Consider the following 24,356-nt stretch of genomic DNA (forward strand, 5'->3'; position numbering starts at 1 on the left):
TATCACCAGACACAGACTGAGGGCTATCTTTCTTCGGCTAAAGGCTTCTGTTTTCTACCTGCTTTAAAAGCCCAGTCCCTTCTCTCATTCAGAAAAACTTCACTGAGCCCCACTATGTGCCAGGAACTGGGGCCACAGGAGATACTCTGTCCATAGCAGACGTTCAATCAACACCCAGTCTGCTCCTCTCCAGACTTTCCTATCCCCCAAAATGGCCACCTCTCTTTCTTTACAGCCCCACATCTAATCCTCTGGGCAATCCTGTCAGCCCCACCATCCAACTAGATCCAGAATCTGACCATTTCTTATCACCTCTGCCACCACCACCAGGTCCAAGCCACCGCCATCTCCTGCTTAGGCACCTCACAGTCTCCCCACTGTCCCCTCACTCTTCTCACTGTCCACTCTCCATGCCCCAGCCAGAGGGATCCTTGGACAATCAAAACCACTCTTTAATTGCTTCTCTTTTCACTCAGTGACAGATGCAAAGCCCTAATCGTGCTTAAGACCCTACATGATTTCACCCCTGACCTAGACTTTAGCATTCTTAAGGCAAGGATTCTGGGTTAGACAAATCCACTCTTGCTTAAACTTTCGTCATTTCCTCCAAGCTTTCCAGTAAATTTCCTTCTGAAGAATGCTCACCTTGTTTTGACAACCAAAGGGCCTGGAAAACTGTACAGGCGCTATGACAAGGGTTCATAACCCATGACTCAGCAACTGTATCCTAGAGATAGGCTCCCACATGTGCAGACACACATTAAACAGTTTTTAGTATCTTAAAAGGAATAAACTATTTCTAGATGTGAGGGACACTGGGATTTTCCCAGAGCGAGGGCAACAAAAATGGGTCAGGGAGACAGGCCCAGACCTCCTAGTGGAGAAGACATAACTATTTGGGAGAGGCCATTTTCTTCTCATTGCAGGTCTTCAGAGCACAGGCTCTAGAATCTGAGAGCTATAGGTTCAGACTACAGTGCTGCTACTCACTAGCTGGGTCACTGTAGGCAAGTCGTGTAACGTCCTGAGACTCTGTGTCATCATATGCAAAATGAAGACAGAGAATTCCTCTTGGGGGAACAAAAAGCTATAATCAATGTTGAGGGGGGCCCTGCCATGTAACAAGCACCAAACCCTGTAAGCTCAAACCTCTGCCCGTCCCCCCATTGTTTCCTCACTCTCTGACAGGCCACAATTCTTCTGGCTCAACATCCAGGACCGGGGACATTCTAGCATCGCGACACACAAAGTTGATGGCATAATTCCAAACCTTCTCGCTGGACAGTCACCTCTAAAAGCATAATAAGGCTGCCGGGAAAATCTGACTTATTTTTTAAAAAATCATTTTATGGCCACATCTACTATGTCATGTGAAAAATCCCAGTCCCGTAGCCAGGGTCTACATTTTCTGACTGCTAAAACACTTCAACTAGAAAAGGTGGGCTTTTGTTTGGCTTGCGAAGATAACACTAATGGTGCCAAAAGAAAAATGGTAGCACGACAAATACAAGCTGAAAAGGTGTTTGCACAACAAAGCAGCTTCAGCGAACTGGGCAAATGAGAACAACTCTTGCCACAGACGTGATACTCACCGATGGCCCTGCGGAAGTTCTCCATCAGCACCTCCGTCTTCTTGATCTCCGTGGAGTAAACTTCACTCCCCACCATTGGGCAGAAGGGGACCTTACTGCCCAGCTCCTGAGCGATAGCCAGAGCCAGAGCTGTCTACAGAGAACAATGGGAATGCACTTGTTTTACATTCTTGAAAATATGATAATTCAGAAACATATCCTATCAAAAAATTATGAATCAGGAATAACCGAAAATCTAGTCCTTTTAGTTTCAACATCATTTGGCATGTTTCACACAATAAATGCTGAATGACTTTTGTGGACAGTCGATTTATAACCTAAATGGCACCTTTAATCATCCCTGTAATTACCACAGTTATCACTCAATGTCACCAGTGAGGCTCGACTCTAAGTGCATCACGTGACCTTCCCACTTGCCTATGAGCTACACACTGAACTTTCCCCACTTTACAAATAGGGAAACTGAGACACAGGAGAGGTAAAATAACATGTCCTGGGAATCATAATCTAGAAAAGGGCAGAGTGGGAACTTGAACTCTGGCAGTAGTAGGGTTCCAAAGATCGTTGTTGCCATCGTAATTAGTAGACTTCCCAAACTGTCCCCTTGATATCAAAACAGGGCTCGGGACACCGCTCCAGTCTCTGAGATACTACTCTCTGTTTTTACAGGCATGGGAGGACACCAACCTGGAGAGCATCAGAAAACACTAACCAAAGAATGAATTATGTGATGTTCGCTTTGGATTGAGTGGCCCACACACGGTGAAGAAGGATGTGGGAGCTAGATTCTCAAGCAATGAGCTGGTCCCAAGTTACACTTGAACATGCCCTAGTAAACTACAAATTGATTTTGTAGATAACTACAAAAGATAACTACAGCTGACATGCTAAACACAAGCAGACCAAATAGATGTATCGTCAAATATCAAGTATGAAAAGCCAATGCTTTAAAGCTGGTACAGGACAGGGAGATGCCATAGCATTTTAATGCTGTTTTCATCTTTCCTCAACTTTGAAACAAGAGCCTAAGTAAGGTCAGTTCCCAAGGGGTCAGGGCTAAGCAAGAAAACAAGCTTGCCCAGAACAACAAAGTGCACCCTGAGACAGGATTTTAAAACTGGCCCAGCAGAGGTTCCTCTCAGATTTTCTTTTCAGTGCCATGTTGGTGATCGTTTTAAGATGGTAGCATCTGCTAGAGAAGCAGCATGTGATGTAGCACGAAAAGCACTGGTGGAAAGGGCAAAAACTGGGTTGTAGTGCTGGTTCGGCAACTAATTCTTACCGTAACCCTGGGCGCATGGCAAACCTCTGCTGCCCTATCTCCTCACCTGCCAAATCAAAGTCCTGGATTAAATCACGAGTTGTAAACTCATTGCCCACAGCCCAGTTCTGTTTTGCCCTGCTGAGTGTCATGTGTGTTTTTAAACTCAATCTGTTACCCATTTTTTAATGTTGGGAAATTTCATATAAAAATCGAGGTATCTGACCTAGGAATAAATCTAACCAAAGATGTAAAAGATCTGTATGCTGAAAACTATAGAAAGCTTATGAAGGAAATTGAAGAAGATATAAAGAAATGGAAAAACACTCCGTGCTCATGGGTTGGAAGAATAAATATTGTTAAAATGTCAATATTACCCAAAGCTATCTACACATTCAATGCAATCCCAATCAAAATTGCACCAGCATTCTTCTCGAAGCTAGAACAAGCAATCCTAAAATTCATATGGAACCACAAAAGGCCCGAATAGCCAAAGTAATTTTGAAGAAGAAGACCAAAGCAGGAGGCATCACAATCCCAGACTTTAGCCTCTACTACAAAGCTGTCATCATCAAGACAGCATGGTATTGGCACAAAAACAGACACATAGACCAATGGAATAGAATAGAAACCACAGAACTAGACCCACAAAAGTATGGCCAACTAATCTTTGACCAAGCAGGAAAGAACACCCAATGGAAAAAAGACAGTCTCTTTAACAAATGGTGCTGGGAGAACTGGACAGCAACATGCAGAAGGTTGAAACTAGACCACTTTCTTATACCATTCACAAAAATAAATTCAAAATGGATAAAGGAACTGAATGTGAGACAGGAAACCATCAAAACCCTAGAGGAGAAAGCAGGAAAAGACCTCTCTGACCTCAGCCACAGCAATTTCTTACTTGATACATCCCCAAAGGCAAGGGAATTAAAAGCAAAAATGAACTATTGGGACCTCATGAAGATAAAAAGCTTCTGCGCAGCAAAGGAAACAACCAACAAAACTAAAAGGCAACCAACGGAATGGGAAAAGATATTTGCAAATGACATATCGGACAAAGGGCTAGTATCCAAAATCTATAAAGAGCTCACCAAACTCCACACCCGAAAAACAAATAATCCAGTGAAGAAATCGGCAGAAAACATGAATAGACACTTCTCTAAAGAAGACATCCAGATGGCCAACAGGCACATGAAAAGATGCTCAACGTCGCTCCTCATCAGGGAAATTACAAATCAAAACCACACTCAGATATCACCTCACGCCGGTCAGAGTGGCCAAAATGAACAAATCAGGAGACTATAGATGCTGGAGAGGATGTAGAAAAATGGGAACCCTCTTACACTGTTGGTGGGAATGCAAACTGGTGCAGCCACTCTGGAAAACAGTGTGGAGGTTCCTCAAAAAATTAAAAATAGACCTACCCTATGACCCAGCAGTAGCACTGCTAGGAATTTACCCAAGGGATACAGGAGTGCTGATGCATAGGGGCACTTGTACCCCAATGTTTACAGCAGCACTCTCAACAATAGCCAAAATGTGGAAAGAGCCTAAATGTCCATCAACTGATGAATGGATAAAGAAATTGTGGTTTATATACACAATGGAGTACTACGTGGCAATGAGAAAGAATGAAATATGGCCCTTTGTAGCAACGTGGATGGAACTGGAGAGTGTGATGCTAAGTGAAATAAGCCATACAGAGAAAGACAGATACCATATGTATGTGTTCACTCTTATGTGGAACCTGAGAAACTTAACAGAAACCCATGGGGGAGGGGAAGAAAAAAAAAAGAGGTTAGAGTGGGAGAGAGCCAAAGCATAAGAGACTCTTAAAAACTGAGAACAAACTGAGGGTTGATGGGGGGGTGGGAGAGAGAAGAGGGTAGGTGATGGGCATTGAAGAGGGCATCTTTTGGGATGAGCACTGGGTGTTGTATGGAAACCAATTTGACAATAAATTTCATATATTAAAAAAATCGAGGTATCTGGCTTCTTTTGAGGACCCAGAAAGTCTGGCCACAATGGGCCCTCATTACTGCGTGGCAGCACCTGGTGTAGACCTCAGGAACAGCTGCCACCTTCAGTGAGGGTGTGCCGCTCTGGCCACCACAGCCACCCTGCCCCTTCATGCTGGTGTCCAGGCACCTCCCTCATCCTCACAGCCTATCTGAGTGGGCATCTGAGTTTGTGACCTTGAGACTGATGCCCCTAAAACTGTTATTCTGATACCCTAAAGCGAAGGAATAATCTCTGGAGTACAACAGGGTACAGTGTGAGGAGCAGACTGCAGCACCACGTCCACCTGCTATCCAAACCTGCCACCTTCTCAGTCACTCCTCTTTCTCACCCAGGTATCTCCACGGGCCCTGACTCCACACCCTCAGTTGTGAACATCAAAGACAGCGACTGTATCTGATTCGGTGACATCTCCCCACCTCCAGCTAACACAGAAGAGATGATCAGTATCCTTCCACTAAAATATGATAAATACTTGGTTAAGAAATGCTTCCGGCGTGTCTAGTTTCTTCCTTGTAAAGGTTCCCAGAAGGCGGGTATACAATATAGCTATTATACCCACACCTGGTATATAGTGCTAGGTCACTTGCGTGAGGTCTCAGTGGATCCTCCCAACTAGCCTATGAACTTGATGATCTAGTGTTTGATGTCTGATATCTTGTTGGATAGATTTACAAACTGAAACACACACATTACTAACTCACCCAACATCAGTTAGCACGCAGCAAAGCCAAGATGCAAACCCCAACCTCTAAGACATTATTTCTTTGTGACTACCCCTCATGCAAGTGGCAAGTGGCACACAAAAAAGAGGTTATTGCCAAAAGAAGACTGAAGAAGTCTGCTTCATTTCCCATCTCATCAGAACACCACCTTTCTCTAAAAGCTAAACACAAAGCCCGGCTACGAACAGTGTGACATCCTCAAGAGAACAGGTCGTCCATACGAACCACTTATTTGTTTCTCTAAAATAAGCACCACCGTATTCCTGCCTCCACTTAGTTAAGCTGCCTAAACCGTGGGGCCCATCAATGCCCTGGAAAGCAGGAGAGTTACCACATGCCTTCATGTAAAGAGACTGGACAAACCAGCAGTGGTGAGAACTTCCCGTATTTCCTGGAGGAAAATGGTACAGTACTACAAAAGGAACGAACGAACAGTTTACGCTGCCAGGAATATGGCACACTAGAGAGAGTCATGGAAAATTCTTCCTGTTACAAACAGCCAGAAATAAAGAAATAATAAAAAATCCAGAGTAGTAAACTACCATCACCTTGAAAGTCTGGAGGGTTCTGGGGCGCCTGGGTAGCTCAGTCAGTTAAGTGTCCGACTTCAGCTCAGGTCATGATCTCACGGTCCGTGGGTTCGAGCCCCGCATCAGGCTCTGTGCTGACAGCTCAGAGCCTGGAGCCTGCTTCGGATTCTGTGTCTCCCTCTCTCTGCTCCTCCCCTGCTCACACTCTGTCTCTCTCTCTTTCTCTCTCAAAAATAAACAAACATTAAAAAAAAAAAGTTTGGAGGCTTTTGACAGCAGAAACCTCAGTAAGGTACTACAGTGGTAAGAGAGAAACCCCTGAATAAAAAGGAGGCTTGAAGGGCCATGCATGAGTAGAAAAGGTGAGCCAAAAAAGCCCAAAAACAAACAAACAAACAAAAAACCCCTGACATACAAGGTATAAACTTGTAGGTCCTGCCTGTGGCTCTGGGTGAGGAGAAAAGTCTCCACAGCATGCTCTCACACGACTCTAGGATCAGTCTTTACGCTGATGACCAGAAAACCCAAGCCACAAAATTCACAGCAAGTGCCCTGGATAGTGCAGCAGGGCCCCTCAGAAGCACTCTCAGGAGAAGCCTCAGAGATTTGACCAGCCAAACACAAGTTCACAGGCAGACCAAGAATACAGAAAAAAGAAACTGATTCATGAACAAGGAATAAAAGGCTATCAAAAATAGCCAGATTTTTTAAAAATCCAGATTAAAAAAAAATAGAACTTATAAGAGGGGGATGCTCCTTATTTACAAAGAACAAAACCAAAAGCAAGCTAATACATGTAGAATGACAGATTTAGAAAATCACTGTTTTGCAACTACCAGTGTGGTAACTGATACAGCAATAACCATCAGAGGGAGCACTGCACCCTTAGGGTGAAAGGGTATTTGCAACATCTCCACAGGTCACTTCACTTCCAATTACTAATTAATTAGAAAGGGAACCAGGACCTTCCCGTTGAATGTGGCCTCATCCCCCTTTCCTGTCAGCCTCCTGCTGTGACACAATGGGACACGACATCACCTGGGCAGTGTGTTTCCAAGTGTTTAACTTCTCCTACTGACAAAACAATAAGATGATCTCTGTAGGACAGCTGTAGAACCTTTTTACAAAACAAGTGTCCAGGACTCTTCCAAAAGGTCAATGTCAAAAAAGAAAGCAAAACCAAAAAAGGCTGGGGAGGGTAACTGATTAGATAAAAAGAGACTAAAGAGGGGTGCCTGGGTGGCTCTGTTGGCTCAGGTTGTGATCTCATGGTACATGAGTTTGAGCCCCACGAGTCTCTGCACTGACAGTGCAGAGCCTGCTTGGGATTCTCTCTTTCTCTCTCTCTCTCCCTCTTTATCTTGTGTACACACGCTCTCCCTCTCTCTCAAAATAAATAAATAAACTTAAAAAAAAAAGAGAGAGAGACATAACAATGTGTGCAGTGTATGATCTTTGATTGTATTCTGAATTTACAAATATAAAATATGAAAAAGCCCCCAAAAAGACCAACTGGGAAAAATTTTAATTTAGACTAGACATTAGCTAATATCGTTAGCAACGTGAAGTTTCTTGGGCAGATGATAGTATCTTGGTAACAGGAGAATGTCCTTGCACTGACTTTCAAATGGTTCAGAAATAGAGAAAATACAAATGTCACCAAATGTTTACAATTAGTTATTTACATGCAGGGTAGAGAGGGGATCATCATACCATTCTTCCAACTCTTTTGTAGGTTTCAAATTTTTCAAAACGAGAAAGAGAAAAATATTCAGTGGGTTGGATTAAACAGCAGCTTAGTCATAACCCACAAAACAATTAGACTGGAACAGAGGCCTAAAGAAATTACCCACAGTGCAGCAAAGCCCAAGAGATGGAAAACATGAAAGTGAGGTTGCAAGAGAAAGAAGACAAAATGAGAAACTCTGGCGCAGGGTTTCCCAGCCTTGGCACTACTGATATTTTGTGCTGGGTGTTTCTTTCTTGTAAGGACCGTCCTGAGCATTGTCTAGCAGCACCTGTGCGTTCCACCCACAAGATACCCACTCAACCAAACTGTGACAGCCAAGAATGTCTCTGGACATCGCCAATGTCCCTTGGGGGGTGAAACTGCCCCAAGTTGAGAACCGCTGCATTCAAATATCTGACTGGAGGGGCGCCTGGGTGGCTCAGTCAGTTGGGCGGCCGACAACAGCTCAGGTCATGATCTCACGGTGTGTGAGTTCAAGCCCCGCGTCGGGCTCTACCCTGAAAGCTCAGAGCCTGGAGCCTGCTTCCGGTTCTGTGTCTCCCTCTCTCTCTGTCCCTTCCCTGCTTGCTCTCAGTCTCTCTCTCTCTCAAAAATAATAAAAGAATAAAAAATTTAAAAACAAACAAATATCTGACTGGAGTTCCAAAAGAAGAGCACAAATAGGGAAATGCAATATCCTAAGAGATAATATCATAGTCAAGAGATATCAAGAGATAACGTATCATAGTGAAACACCAAAATCAAAAACATCCAGAAAGAAAAGACAAAACCCTCAAAATGAGACTTCTCGAAAGCAAAGAGAGAAGCCAACAGGTAGCAAATATCAAGAGAAATAGTACCAACGGAAAATAGCTATCAACAGACTTATATATCCAACATAACCGTCTTTGAAAACAAGGGCAACATGATAAATACAAGCCCGACTTGGCCACCAACAAACGTCTAGAAGCAACATCTAAATGATGTACTTTTCTTCTTTAGAAAGAAGAAAAATGGAGGGAGAGGGAAGGTCTAAGATAGAAAAAGGAAAGTAAGCAAATACATGGTAAATACAGTGGACAACCTGATGTCGTCTGCAGAGAGATAATTAAAGCTCATATTTAAATGTCACTTTAAAGGTTAAGATAGACTTTTTCACAAATACAGCACTTCTTCTATTTTAAGACACCGACATATGTAAAGACACCACCAATTCAATTACATGATTTCAAAATGATAATTACAGTCATTATCTTACAACTGACCGGTTGGAATAACTGTCTGAAATGAGGCACGTGCTACTTCAGAAAAGGTGGAGAAACCTGCCTTGGGTCCCATGGCAAGTCAACACCAGAGCTGCAATTTAAAGCTTATTTCCTTACAAACACAACCCCACGCTCCTACGCTCCTGTACCAAGTGGCCCTTTGGAGGAACGTGCGTGACTCAGATTGGGGACACTGAAACGTCTCAAGTATCTGGCCAGTGCTCTCACAAATCTCAACAAGCCGTACTGCCTCCTCTGCCTGGAAGGCGCTCTTCTTCCCTGTGAAGCCAAACGCTCTCAAACACTGCAGGCCAAATGTCCAGCAGAGTTTTACCAGCTTTTACCAGCCCTCAGTCCCACCTCCAGCTCAAACTCCAACTGCATTTAAGATCAGTCAGTACCTCGCAGCTGAGTGTTCAACTGAAGCATTTTGTACTGTCATGGTTTCCTCTCTCTCCCCCAGAGAGAAGCTCCTTAAAGATAAAAATTGTATCTCTGATTCCGTTCTTCTTTCCTTTTCCCCCATCTCTCACACAGCCAGAATAGCACTAGGCAAAGTTAGCATTCGGAAAAATGGTCGCTGCCTGATTTTCTTTCCCCTTCAAGTAAGATGTCATCCCCAAGATTTAATGAAGCCCTAGGCCAAAAGAAATGTATTTCCAAGGCAAAGGAGACTGGAAAGAGATAAAGGACAAATTCTAGACACAATGAGACCCCTCTGAGGACTTCATCCTCTCTTCCCTGGAGGTCAGCCAGGATAATTTGAATTTTAGAGGAGCATGGATTTTAGATACTCAATTGTATTACTGCACATTAGTTTTTCAAACATACATATAACCAATTTAGCTAAACAAAGACTAGTTAAGACACGAATTCAATTTGGCTTAAACATTAAGATCATTCTCTTGGGTAGATTTAGAAAATGAGAGAAAATGAGTACCTTGCCAGTTCCAGGAGGTCCTGCCAACAAGACAGCTCTTCCAGCCATTTTCTTGCTTTTGATTAATTCTACTATCACACCACATGCCTAGACACCACAATGGAAAGAAATAATAAATCAGTATTAGGGGGCGCCTGGGTGGCGCAGTCGGTTAAGCGTCCGACTTCAGCCAGGTCACGATCTCGTGGTCCGTGAGTTCGAGCCCCGCGTCAGGCTCTGGGCTGATGGCTCGGAGCCTGGAGCCTGTTTCCGATTCTGTGTCTCCCTCTCTCTCTGCCCCTCCCCCGTTCATGCTCTGTCTCTCTCTGTCCCAAAAATAAATAAAAAACGTTGAAAAAAAAAAAGTTTAAAAAAAAAAAAAAAAAAAAATAAATCAGTATTAAAACGTTTCACGTGGGGAAAAATTCCGGTTTCTGGTTCAAACAATTCACATACTCATTCAGCCAACGATGAGTGCCACTACACTACAGGCAGCGTTCTAGGTGCTGGAAGCAGTGGAGGGCGACAGAAAAGAAAGCCTTGTGGTCATGGAGCTCGCCTGTGGTCTAGCGGAAGGGAAATAAACACTGTATGAGATCGCTAACGTAAAGAAAAAAGGGTAATGACCTGGGGAGGCCTCTCTGATGACATTTTATTTGACATGTAAAGTTCCAGGCAAAGAGGAATCAGTGTTGCAGACCAAGGAAACCCCAAATTCAAAATGCAGGAATGAGCTGGATATATCCAAGGGACAGAAAGGCCGCAGTGACCAAAGCATAGCTAACAGGAGAATGGGAAGATCAGGTCGAAGAGGCAGGCAGGGGCCAGGACTCAGAAAAGAATTTTAGTAAAGTTTAAGTTCATCTACATAGACTATTCATCCCAAGATGATGATTTCTTTTTTAAAAGACCTTGATGGCTGCTGTGTGGAGAACGGATGGTAGGGTACAAATGGGAGCAGTGATTTTTAGCCTGGGACCAGGGATAGACTTCAGGGGCCCAACACCTCCTGAATTTCGGAATTAAATTGAAAACAAAATTGTGTGTATATGTTCCCATATGCATTTTTCCAGGGAAGAGAGTCACAGCTTTCATCAGATTCCCAAATTAACTCATTAAGGGTTAAAAATCAAGGCACACACTACTAGTTGGCCATCGATTAACTCCCAGAATGCTGCAAATGCTGCACATGAGGTGAACACTAGGGCGCCATAAGATGTGAATGTCTTTCAAATACTCAAGAGTAAATTGCTTGATGATTTCCTAATACACCTCTGAATTCTAACTTCATTCTAACTCTCTGAATACTATTAAACCATTTATAGCCATATGTACACATACATATAGATATATAAATGTGTGTATATATAAATTCCATAAATGGGCTGATTTTTATGTTTTAGGATATTAACTATAAAGAAGGCAGAGAGTCACACTTACTGAACACTTACATCCCAGGACTATCAGGTTTCTTACACTGATTTAACAACCTAACATATAACTGTTAAGGGTGCATCTCCTTGCCTTAGGGCAGGCTACCACTACTTCCCATGGACTGTGGAGAAGTACCTTGGTCCTACACTTAGACAGCCACTACAAAAATGTGGGTTCAATGGTGCCTGGGTGGCTCAGTCAGTTAAGTGTCCAACTCTTGATTTCGGCTCAGGTCATGATCTTACAGTTCACGAGACAGAGTTGGGCTCTGCTGTGTCAGCACAGAGCCTGCTTGGGATTCTCTCTCTGCTCCTCCCCCATGCTCACTCATACACACTCTCAATCAATCGATCAATCAATCAATAAATAAATAGGGGCGCCTGGGTGGCTCAGTCGGTGAAGCGTCCGACTTTGGCTCAGGTCATGATCTCACAGTTTGTGAGTTTGAGTCCAGCGTCGGGCTCTGTGCTGACAGCCTCCAGGCCTGCTTTGGATTCTGTGTCTCCCTCTCTGTCTGCCCCTCCCCTGCTCACACTCTGTCTCTTAAAAATAAATAAACATTAAAAATTTTTGTTAAATAAATAAATAGGTGGATTCAAAGTATGCATGTGGATGGGCTATATTCCATTTTTGGCTCAGTTGGAAAAGCAGTGCCCTGAACAGAGCCCAGAAGGTATTCTTCAGATATACTGCATTTCTAAGAAAATAGAGCCACCCACTATGGTCTTCCTTAATAATGGAAGCTCATAATCCTCTGTACTCTTTGGAAAGAAACTTTCCAAACTGTCGATGTGTACTCTTACTGACACACTATGAGCTCTTCCATTTCTCTCCCTCGGTTTAAGCTCCAAATTCTCTCCAGTGACATGTATTTAGTGAATTCTAAAATTCTAAAAAGAACTGGAAGGGCCTTTAAAAGATTGCCTCATCTAACACTCAGATGAGTGGATGTTAAGCACCAGGGAGACTGCTGATGTGACCAGAGTCATGCAAGAACCTGGAAGCTGCAGCGGAATGCCTATTAATTCAATAAATAAATAAATACTGCGCCCCGTTAACGAGTATATATAATCATATTTAACCATCTCTATTCTCAGGAAGCTCATATTCATAAGGAAGCATAAAGCATCAGAATTATGAGCATGAATTCTGGAGTCAAACAGACTTGGGTTTAAATCTTGTCTCTACCACTACCCACTGAGTGACCTTGGGCCTACCTACCTAACTTCTGTGAATCCAAGTTCCTAATCTGAAAACACAGTTCATGACTGGCACACAGGCTAAAGGGTTTAGGGGTAAAGTGTACTACAGTCTGCAACTTACTTTGAAATGCAACAGTAGATTGGTGGATGGATCAATGAACAGATACAGGATAAACCAAACGAGTACAATGTTCATTGCACAATTGGGCACGCAGGTGCCTATACAAGTCTTTTAACTTTTTCGTATGTCCGAAAAGTGGCATAGTAAAGTAGGGGACAGACAATTATTAGGGTGGAGGTGAAACAAGACACTGGAGATAAGAGCTGCCTGGCGCAGAGCAAGCATTCAACCAGTGTTAGTTAGCTGTTTTCAGTAAAACGTCCTCAGTAAGCAGAGAGGGGCTGGATAAAGAAGCTTCAAAGTCACCCTGACCTTGTCAATATTTCCTTTTAGAAAGACGATGCTCAAAAGAGAAGCCAGAGGCTTTTCTTTGGCCCTTTCTTTTAGCACAATCAGCCTAGGAGGCAATAGCTTTAACCTCACATTAAGTGCAGGTTTCTATAGCTGCTAAGCTATGAAAGGCCTTGGCATGGATCTGATCTTAGAGCACAGCAGGCAGAAAAGGGGCTGTAATATCACAGAAAGAGCACTGCTTTGAGAGTCGGAAAGACATGGGGGTACAAATCCCAGCACTACCATTGCTAAACAGTGGCAAGTGGGTAAGTGAAGTGACCTCTTCCACCCTCAATTTATTCATCTGCAAAAAATATAATACGAAGAGCGTGAATAGTTTTGCGATTATATTGTAGGTGAAATGAGTTGGCATCACTGCCACTTAAAAACAAAAAGTGGATTTGACTGGAACGGTCAGAAAGGATGCTCCTCTCCCTAACTCCCACTCTCCTCCTTCAGCTGCCAAGGCCTTGGAACGAAAGTGAGTTTTCTAAGGTTGATCACTCGTCTACTTTAAAGCCCCCATAGACTCCCACTGCCGTTCACAAAAATCCAAATTCCTTACCAGGTCCGACAAAGTCCTGCAGGACCTGACCTCCACCAAAACGTAATGATTATTTTATTTACTGGTTAAACGTTTATCGTCTCTCACTACACCAAAATGTAAGCTCCAGGAGAGCAGGGACCTTAACTATCTTCTTCCCCGCTTATCCCTGCGTCATGGCACAGTGGACGGGGCTCAATCGACACTTGTCAATGAGGTGAAGCAGTCAACCGTCCCCGTGGGGGCGGCACCTGTTCTCCTGGATGGCCCCTCTCCCACTCCCAGGGTGCACCTCCCTCGCCGACCCTCGTAGCCCATTCTCACTGCCCTACGGAAACTTCGGCGGGGCATCCAAGCGCGCACCCCGCCCTCAGCCCCCCACTTCAGCAGCCTCTCAACTCCCAGGCCGGCCCGCCACACCTCTCGTGCGTTCTCCTGGCCCACGAGCCCCGAGGCCGCCTGCTTGGCCAGGCCGCTCTCGTCCAGCCCCAGCCCCTTCACGTGGCTGTGGGAGGCGATGCGCTGCGTCTTCGTGGTGCTCTTCACCTCCTCAATCTTCATCTTGCAGACGCGGGGAGCCACAGCCTGCGTGGAAAACCGGGAGCAAGTACCACACGCCCAGCACCTGGGTTACCATGCGGCTGTTACTAGGGCGGTTTGTCAAGGCCCGCCTCACTCGGCGTCCCATTGGCGAGGGCGGGAACGCCTCCGCTCCCCCATTGGCTCGTAGCCGCGCCCATCGCGACTGCCGGCAGGGTTCCGCCCACCCACTTCCGGTTGTGCCGCGCGCTTGGCTTCCCCCGCAGCCAGCGCTTCCTGCCCTGACCCTAAGATGAAAATGCAAGGGGACCTCCTCAGGAGTTTGGCCTTGGAGTGGGGCGCTGCACCAAAGTGAGGTCCTGGAGTCTGGCTCTTAATTGTGCCGCTATGTATTATCTTATTTGAAAGTCATACCCTTCTGCGGAGCTCAAGTTATTACCTCCGATTTGGAGATGGGGAAAAGGAGGGACTTATCTAGAGCTTAGGACGCCTTGCATTAGGGTTGAGGCAGACCTGAAGTTAAATGCTACTGTAGTAGTTTCTTACTCTCGCATCTTATACTTCAACATTATTTTTGAATCTAGGTTTCTGTTTGCAAGATTATTAGGTCAATGTCTGTCTCTCACTAAACTGCAGGCATTAAGAGCGTGTAGACCATGTTTGTGTTCATTTTAACTCAATTGCTTAGCACATAGCCTGGCTCATAATGGAGTCTTCTTATGAATCCAAATAAGGTTCTAAACCACCACATACACGCTTGAAATCCTGTAGTTTTGCTGCATGTATTTTATTTTTTATTTAAAATTAAGAAAAAATTTTTTTTCAAGAGAGACAGCTCAAGAAGAGGAGAGGGACAGAGAGACAGAGAGAGAGAATCTTAAGCAGCCTGCCTGCTCAGTGCAGAGCCCAACACAGGGATCAATCCCATGACCCTGAGATCATAACCTGAATCTAAATCAAGAGTTGGATGCTCAACCAACTGAGCCACCCAGGTGCCCCTTGCTATTATTATTATTATTTTGCATGTATTTTAAACAGTAGGTTTTAGGGACTTAGTAATGGTTTCTGTCAGTGAATGGAAGCTTTTGGCAAATCCTTGGAAGGCTTGAGTTTGTTACAGGTGGCCTATGATTCGTCAACCCTATGACACTGAGAAGGTTGCTTAGCACCTCATAGACTTTTTCCTGGTCATTACCCATAAGTGAGGAGCAATCCCTTTCACCCTGTAAGGAGGAAAACTTTCCCCCAACTAGTAGTTGAAGAGAGGCACTCTGTGGGACTTACTTCTTTGTGTATTGTTCAGTTAGGAGAGAAGACCTTTCCTACATTTAGTATTTTAAGCCCCAAACTTTAGCACGAAGAGAAGGATTTCCTTCCAGCTGATATGAGTGGCGAGGGTTGGGGAATACGGATTTGGGAGCTCAGGGGAACTCAGTAGGATCACTTGATCCAATGGTTTTCAAACCACATTCCCTGGGGTTGTAGAATTCTTTTGTGGCCAGTAGGTATGGGGAAAGGGAAAGCTGAGAGGCAGGATGCCAGTCCAATGCCCCCACCTCCCCTTCTACCAGAGCTGTTCCATCACAGATGGGGCCTAGCCATATCCTCATTTCACAGATGAGGAAACTGAGGCCCTAGGAGGGGTCAGAGTTTGTCCAAGATCACAAATTGAAAAGTGCCTGGCAAAGCCTAGACCCACATCTGGTGTAGAAAAAAGCTGGGTCTGGTTGCAGAACCAGACGGTTTCTTTCATTTCATCAGAAGACTATGCAGCAGGCCATTGTCCAAGATACACAGGTGAGTAAAGGGGAGGTGAAGCCCACAGTAGTGGACATATGTTGCCTACCCAGCGTCCTCCTGCTTCTTCTGGCTACCATGAATCTAATTTTCTTTTGAGAGCCACCCTTCTTTGACTTTGAGTCCAAGTTGTTTGGATGGGTTGACCCAACCACCGCTTTGTTTCAGGAATGGATATGGGACCCTGGCCTGGCCTATCAAAGTATCCCTTCTCCCCCCCACAAAAATGATGATTGGTTCAGCAATGTGAGCAGACAGTCCAGTGACACTTAATCCCGGTCCCTTTACTGGAAATACCAAGAAAGAGACTTGAGTCATGGTGTTCCAGGTCATCTTTGCCACTTCATGGGAAAACTGCCTAAGAATAAAGCCAACACAAAGGAGAAGAAAGCTGGGCAGACATTCCTGATGAGATCTTTTACATTCCCAGGTACAGCTCTGCCCTACTTGCAGTGTAAATGGCACTGACATTGGGGCTTAAAATAGTTTGAGTTAGGTCTCCATCCATGGGTACTGATGAAATTCCTTATCAGTGTGATGACATATATACAAGTAACTGTGGACTGCTACATTCCCGAATTGTGCTTGCTGGATGAGACTCTCAGACCTGCCAGCTCTCTCATTTTACTTCTGTGACCCTTGTTCTTTCATCTCCAGTTCCTCATCTCCTCTTTTCTCCAGTCCAAGTTTGATGATCTCAGCCAACTGTTTCTCAACCCCTTCTGCTTCTTCTTTGCTTTGACTTCTTTCACACCTGACCTTTGAACCACAAGCCCAGATCAAACCTACCTCTGCCCTCACCACTGCCTCAGGAAGGCATAATAAAGAGTAATAAGCCCTCATATATATGGTCAAGGGTGCCGAGACCATTCAATGGGACAGTTGGAAAGGGCAATCTCTTCAATGAATTGTGCTGGGAAAACTGGATATTCATATGCAAAAGAAAGAAGTTGGCCTCTTATACAATATACAAAAATTAACGCAAAGTGGATCCAAAACCTGTGTTGAGGACCTATAAAACTCTTAAGAGAAAACATAGGGGTAAATCTTCATAATCTTGAATTTGGCGATGGTTTCTTAAATATGGTACCATATTTAAGCAACTAAAGAAAAAAACAGATAAGTTGAACTCAATCAAAATTTAAAACTTTTGTGCATCAAAAGACTCTATCTCTCAACAGAATGAAATAATAATGCACAAAATGGGAGAAAATATTTACAAATCACGTATCTGATGAGGATTTAATGTCTAGCAAATACTAAGAGCTCCTACAGCTCAACACAAAAAAATAAACAACCCATTAAAAAATGAGCAAAGGACTTGATAGACATTTCTCCAAAGAAGATGTACAAATGGCCAACTAGCACATGAAGTGATACTCAACATCATTCGTCGTCAGGGAAATATAAATCAAAACTGCACTGAGATACTATTTCACACCCAGTAGGGTGGTCTTAAGGAAGAATAAGGAGAAAGAGAGAAGAAGAAGAAGGAGAAGAAGGGAGGAGGGAGAGGAAGGAGAGGAAGAAGGAGAGGAGGGAAGGAAGGAAGAAAGGGGGAACGAAGAAGGAAGGATGGAAGGAAAGGGGAAAGAAGGAAGGAAGGAAGGGAAGAAGGAAGGAAGGGGAAGGGAAGGAAAAGGAAGGGAAGGGAAAGAAAAAAACAAAATAACAAGTATTGGCCAAGATGTGGAGATATTGGAACCATCGTGCATTGCTGATGAGAGCGTATAATAGTGCAGCTGCTGTGGAAAACAGTTTCTCCTCAGAAAGTTAAACACAAATTTTCCATGTGACCCAGCAATCCCACTCTGAGGTATATACTCCAAAGAACTGGAAACAGGGACTTAGGAGCTAGCTACACACCAGTTTTCATAGCAGCATTATCCACAGGAGCTGTGATACTGTGTTTTATAATAAGAAATACATATTTGGTCTGTTAAAAAAGAAACAAGAGACCTAAAATGGGGTCACTTGTGCTAAGACCCATGGCAGCAAACAAGACTTAATTCCTAACCTGACTATAGTTTCAACACCTTCCGGAAATATGACTTTAACCAGTCCATCTGGAATTATCTGGTCAGCACTAGTGAGGTAATCTGCCTAATAGACCCCTGCCTTCCTGCAGAGGAAGGAGACCTGGCCTGAAACAATCCACTCTTTGCTAGAAACTTCCTTTTTCTCCCCCCCCCTTCTTCCTATAAAAGCCTTCCATTTTGTACAGCTCCCCAGAGCTCCCTTCTATCTGCTAAGATGGGATGCTTCTCAATTCATGAATTATTAAATGAAGCCAATTAGATTGTCAAATGAATTTTGTTTTTTAACAGGTCTTTGTGCTATTTCTGGCATCGCGCTCCTAAAGCCCTTGGTATTTCCTAAGTGATGGGAGCTGGAGGTCTATGACGTTAATAAGGTGGCTTTTGGACGGCACCTTAAGATGGAGGTTGGCTACCAAGAGAACCAGCCAAGTGATTAAAGGGTTGGAACTTTCAGTCCCATTCCCCTGGTCTCCAGGGAGATGAGAGGGGCTGGAGGTTAGATCAGTTGCCAATGACCAGTGATTAAACAATCATGCCCATGTAATGAAGCCTCCAAAAAAACCCAAAAGGATTCAGAGAACTTGATGAACATGTGAAGATTTGGGGAGTATGATGTGCTTAGGCTTCAGGCTCTTTCCCCATACCTTGACCTATGTATCTCTTCATCTGGCAGTTGATCCATATCTTTTGATATCCTTTGCAAGCTTAAAAAACAAAATTCAACGGAGTAAATTTTAAAGATGTTATTGGCTATATTCAACAATTCACGAATCAGGCAGCATCCAATGAGCAGAAAGGATCTCCAAGGAGCCACACAAAATGAAAGGGTGCAGAAATAAGAAAGTCCCACTAGACAAAAGAAGTGGGTTGGTTATTACAAGGTTCCTTTCCTTTAGGGGATGCAGGGTCTATCAGGCAGATTATCTAGTGCTGATCAGATGATTCCTGATAAGGTTTAAGATTCCATTTCTTGGAGAACCAACACTAATTAAGTCTTGGTTTGGTGATGTGGAGCTTAGCATAAGTGCGTCCATTTTGAGCTTAGTTTCTTGTTTTTAACAATTCCCCCCTTTTGATCAGACTCTCAGCCAAACTGAAGGATGTGATCAAAATGTAAGGCATCAGCGCTCCTCCCAGCGGTTGCTCTAGAATCCTCCGTTTTTTGTTGAATTTTGTGGTATTCACAGGTCACAAAGTGAGGTTTGCATTCTTAAAGTTAATCGTTCTCTTCATTCCTTTTCTGACAGTCTAGTCTTAGGGAGATCATTTGCATGGTGATCAATGGCTGGGAATGGAATGGAAATCTTTTGAGAGAATATGTCACACCAAGGAGCCTACTATGCTTATTATAAGCAGAATAATTCCCAACATGTGGAGTGCACTTCAGAGCCATGGTCCCAAGATCCCAGCCAATCAGCAGTAAGTCAAAGAAATACCCTGTTGAGGGAATCTCTTTTTAAAACTAATTGGCTTATTCAGTGATCTTGGGTTTCCACATCCTCACCTACATTTGGAATTACATGCCTCTCTGATTATTGCCAACCTAATTGGCATGCTTGTTTTTTCTGCCCTAGGCTGATTTCTGAGGACAGAGCAGACAAAGAGAATTTTGCTGGCAACTTAGAGGTGGTACAAAGACATAAAACTAAATAATATTGATTTTTATAGTAAGAACATGAATGCCCTTCAAATTCTCTCTCAATAAGTCTTAGGGGGGGCAGAGTGTAACTTTAACCCCTTTCTCTCCCTAAAGACTCTGAAACTAAGGTTTGTGTGGTTCCTGTGTACTTGTTGCAAGTGACAGTTTTTCTACATATAGGAAAATACTTTTATTTAAGTCAAAAGGCGGGTTAATTTAAAGAAACATATTAAGTGGTAGGTGGTACCTGGATAGGACATAAATTATGAAGATGGTGCACATCATTGGGGTTAAAGGAACCTAACGTAAAACAAGGATCAGCTGGCAGGGAACAAAAGGATCCTGCGTGGATGGTCCGGATTCAAATCCCGATGTTTTCCAAGCAAGTTATCTCTCTAGGTCTACTTCCCCGTGCTGTAAAACAGCAGTAACAACATGCATGTATGAGATTACTAAGAAAATTAAATGAGATCTTTTACAAGGGGCTCTAGCATTGGGAAGGGTACAGAAAGTGGTTTCAGATCCTTGGGATATAGAGGCATGGCTTTCCGCCCCACCCTTGAATATTTGCCTTCTCTGTGTGTATCCTGGCCTTAGTGGATAATTTTGTCATGCTTTTTCAGCTGAAACAGTATCCCAGGGCACTCACAGGAACTGCTGTGGAGAGTAGAGGCAGAAGTCAGGCTGGGGACAGGGGTCAGGTTAACAAGAGCTAGTCCTCTGTCTCCTATTGTAACCCCCTCTGCCGGGGACCAGTGTTTCCATTTCAGCAGGGCACATCCTACTGCAATGGGGAAACCTGGCAGTGGTGGCATCTGCTGAGTCCCAGTGTTAGCCTAGGAAAGCAGCTGGGGCCTGCAGCTCCTGAGCACCTGTGCTGGGGTCACACGGCAGTGGGGGCAGAGGTCAGGGTGGCCTGGATGAAAGCGGCAGATCTGAGCAGAAGACACACACTGAGGCTATTTACCGTGTAAGTCTTAGTGATCCTCGGGTCTAAGATGTGGAGCGAGCCCAGTAAAGGCCCCCTACACCTCTAATCAGGTGGGAGGGAATTAGGAGATATTCATTTATGCAACAAATATGAAAATAGACTCAGTACTCCAATTAAATGCTTGCATTCATTTCCTATTGCTGTGGTAACAAATTGCCACAAACTTAGTGGCTTCAGCCAACACACATTTATTCTCTTATGGTTCTGGAGACCAATGTCCAAAATGGGTCTTAATGGGCTAAAATCCAGGTGTTGGCAAGGCTTCATTCCCTTCTGGAGGATCTAAGGGAGAATCCACTGCCTGCCTTTTCCAGCTTCATTCCTGGCTTCATGTCTGTCTTCTGTCTTCAAAGACAGTAATGGCCAGTGGGTCCTTTCTCCTGACACCATCTCTCTGAATCTGATCCCCCTGCTTTCCTCTGATAAGGACTCTTGTGATTTCATCAGGCCCGCAGGATAATACAGGATAACCTCCCCTTTTCAAGATCCTTAACTGAATCACACCTGCAAAGTCCTCTTTACCATGTAGGATAACATACTCACAGGTTCTCACAGGATACATACTTACAGGATAACATGCTCACATACTCAAAGGACATGGACATCTTTGGAGGCCCATTATTCTGCCATGGCCAGGCTCCCCTCATGGGATCCCATCATAGCCCAGACCGATTTGTATAGGTTTTAGTCCAGTGTCAGAGAGCATACTTTTGTATTGCTTGCCCTGGAAACAATTCCAGGGTTTTCTCCAGTTGTGCTAACTGGGTCACATGCTCACTACCCAACCAATTGCTATGGCTGGTGGACTGGACCTGAGTCTCAGTCTCACTCTGGAACTAAGTGGAGTCAGTCCCCATAGTGACCTGGAGGAGAGAAGGTGTGATGCCTCCAAGGAAAATCATGGAGGCTTTCAGGAAAAGAGGGAGTGGATGCTGGCCAATATAGACTATAATGATCTTGTAAAACATTATGATGTCCATATGTAGGCAGAAGAAAGGGTGAGTCACACAGCCAGCATAAGGTAGGGCTATGATTTGAAATTGTGTGGGACCAGATTTTGCCAGGACACTCTCTTCCTCACCCTGTGTCTAATGTGGCATTAGAAGATCTGTTTAGTGCTGGCAATGTCATGTAGCACACAGCTGGTGGCCTGAGTGACAATCTCATTCGAGGTTAATATAGGACATTTTGAGGAAGGTACATGGTTAACACAATCACTGGCAAGGTAGATACCCTCAGAGAAAAGGGAAATTTCCATTTCACTCCTAAAAGAATCTTTAGAAGCCAAAACCTAAATCAAAGAGCAAAGTATAATAACTTCCTCTGGGCAAATTTATAATTAATCCTGGATTAATTGGCCTTAATGAAGTTGAATTAATTACTAGCTGCTTGTAAAGAACTTTGAACTACCTTAGTACAAAATGGCATTAAAGAAACAGAAAGGAACCAGCATCGCATTAACATTAAGAACAAATCCCAAATAATCGCAATTCTGCAGGCCGTTTCCTGTCAATCATTTCCCAGGGACCATGCTCAGCCTGTGAAACTGTGGGGGACCCCGGAATCTGCCGCAGAGAAGGATGTATTTGTGGACTGAAAGTTTGGGGGTGAGTCCAAGAAACAGGAACATTTGCCTGTGTCAGACCCTGGGCAATCAAAGATGTATAAGGGATCCTCAGCCTACTAGGATGCTGGTGTGGGAGTGTAGGGGGGAGGTGGGGGAGGAAGGGTGGCTTCAGAGCACCAGCCTGGCTTAAAGCAAACTCAACTCAGTGGAATTGATGTCAGGGCAGAGACAAAATTGACAACAGAGGGGCATGATGTGATTTGTATTTTGTTGGTGATAGCACCCCAGTTCCCACAGGGAGTTTGCCCCACTTTCCTCCTGGCGCTTGGAGTGAGCTTGTGACTTACACCTGGCTAGGCAGAGCATTTAATTACCCTGCTTGGTGCAAGGACACACAACTTTATCAGGGACAATGAGACCTGATGTGGGGAGCTGGAGTTGCTGAGGCTGTAAGGATAGAGGTGCTGGCAGCTGTCTTGTCACCATGAGGAGAGAACATGCCTGGAAATGGAAGAAACCCAGAGGAGGGAAGAACAAAGCTGGTGGCTCTGTGCCATCGTCTGAGCCCCTGGGTGAGGCCAACATGAAAATGGGCTCTTCCTCTAGACTTTTTAGTTAGGTTTATTTATTTAATTCAACAAACATAATACAGCACTTATTATATACCAGGCATTGTTCTAGGTGCTACACAAATACCACTTCATATAATCCTTGCAACTCTGTGAGTTAGGAACTATGATGTCCTCCTACTTCACAAATGAGGGAACTGAGGCACAAAGAGATTTTGTAACTTGCCTGAGACTATGCAGCTTTCAAACAGCGGAGGTGGGATTCAAGCATGAGCACCCAGCTGCTAGGGCCTGTACTTTTAACTATACCACGGGCCAGTGAATTTCCTTTTTGTTTTGTTTCAGTCAGTTTCATGGAGGGTTTTTGTCATTTACTTCCTCAAACTGTGACTAGTGCGGAACATAATATGGAGGAAGCTTCCTGAAGTTGTGGCAGGCCAAAGGCATAGCTGTTGGGTGAGTGTGGGGCAAGGTGGATTGGCACTGTCCATTCGCAGGATTGCACAGGTTCTTGGTGGCCAGAGAGGAGCGTGGCGGGTATGGGGCGGGGTGACAAGTCCGACTACAGGCAACAGTGAGAAGCATTTATAACTCTCCAACTAAGGACTAAAAATTAAAGGATCTTAGTCCCACTGGTGTCTTTAGGACATTACTTTACTTTTAATTTATTTTTAAGAGAGAGAGAGAGAGGAAGCAGGTGCAAGGGAGGGAGGGGAAGGGGGAGAGGGAGGGAGAGAGTCTTAAATAGGCTCCACGCTTAGCTTGGAGCCCGACGCAGGGCTCGATATCACGCCTATGAGATCATGATCTGAGCCGAAACCAAGAGTCGGATGCTTAACTGACTGAGCCACCCAGGCGCCCTGACATTATTTTACATTAAAAAAAAATTTACTTGTTTATTGAATAGGTAATACTCTTGCATAATTTAAAAGTCAAAACTGCCAGTGCACCTCCAGTAAAATGTCTTCCTGTCTTTCAGTGGATGAACGGGTAAGCAAATGGTGGTCCGTCCACTCAGTGGAATACTACACAACCACGAGTAGGCAATCACGATGTGGTGACATGTGGCCACGTGGATGAATCTCAAATGCACTATACTAGGGGTGCAGGAACAAGGTGCAGGAACAAGGAAGTTACACCAGGCATTGACTGGTTTAAGATTCCATTTCTCGGAGAGCCAAATTTGTAACTAAGTTAATGCTCAGTTTGGTGACACAGGGCTTCGCATAAGTGACTCCATTTTGGGCCGGTTGTCGTGTTTTTAACAGGGTTGAGGTTCAGGGCAGGCTGTCCCCAAATATGTCACTTTGGCATATGGATTATTCGGAATTAAAGTTACTTAGGACACAGTGCAATAAAACCATGCTGGCCCTCTTTTGTCTCCCTGAAAGCAGGAAATAAATTTCCCATACGAAGGGTACCCGGGTAGAAGACATCCTTATTGCCAGAGATGGGGAATTCAGGGCCCAGAAGGCTGTATAAATAAACCTCGTTTACTTCTTCGCTAATTTGCTATGCTAAGCCCAAGCTTCTTTTT

The 24,356-nt window shown here is 44.2% G+C and overlaps 1 protein-coding gene across 2 annotated transcripts in view; it reads right to left on the bottom strand.

The window, feature by feature from the left end:
- The window catches only part of RUVBL1 (RuvB like AAA ATPase 1), a 44,149-nt gene extending 29,803 nt beyond the window's left edge, over window positions 1–14,346 (bottom strand). For both annotated transcript variants that reach the window (XM_058725796.1, XM_058725794.1), the window contains exons 1-3: window positions 14,098–14,346; window positions 10,065–10,151; window positions 1,593–1,725 (exon numbers count right to left, since the gene is read on the bottom strand). In XM_058725796.1, the coding sequence (XP_058581779.1) occupies window positions 1,593–1,725; window positions 10,065–10,151; window positions 14,098–14,238 (361 nt within the window). In that variant the 5' untranslated portion in view covers window positions 14,239–14,346. The remainder of the gene's footprint in view (window positions 1–1,592; window positions 1,726–10,064; window positions 10,152–14,097) is intronic.
- Window positions 14,347–24,356: the final 10,010 nt, after the last annotated feature.

Source organism: Neofelis nebulosa, chromosome 4 (genome assembly GCF_028018385.1).
Source record: "Neofelis nebulosa isolate mNeoNeb1 chromosome 4, mNeoNeb1.pri, whole genome shotgun sequence".
Taxonomy (NCBI): Eukaryota; Metazoa; Chordata; class Mammalia; order Carnivora; family Felidae; genus Neofelis; species Neofelis nebulosa.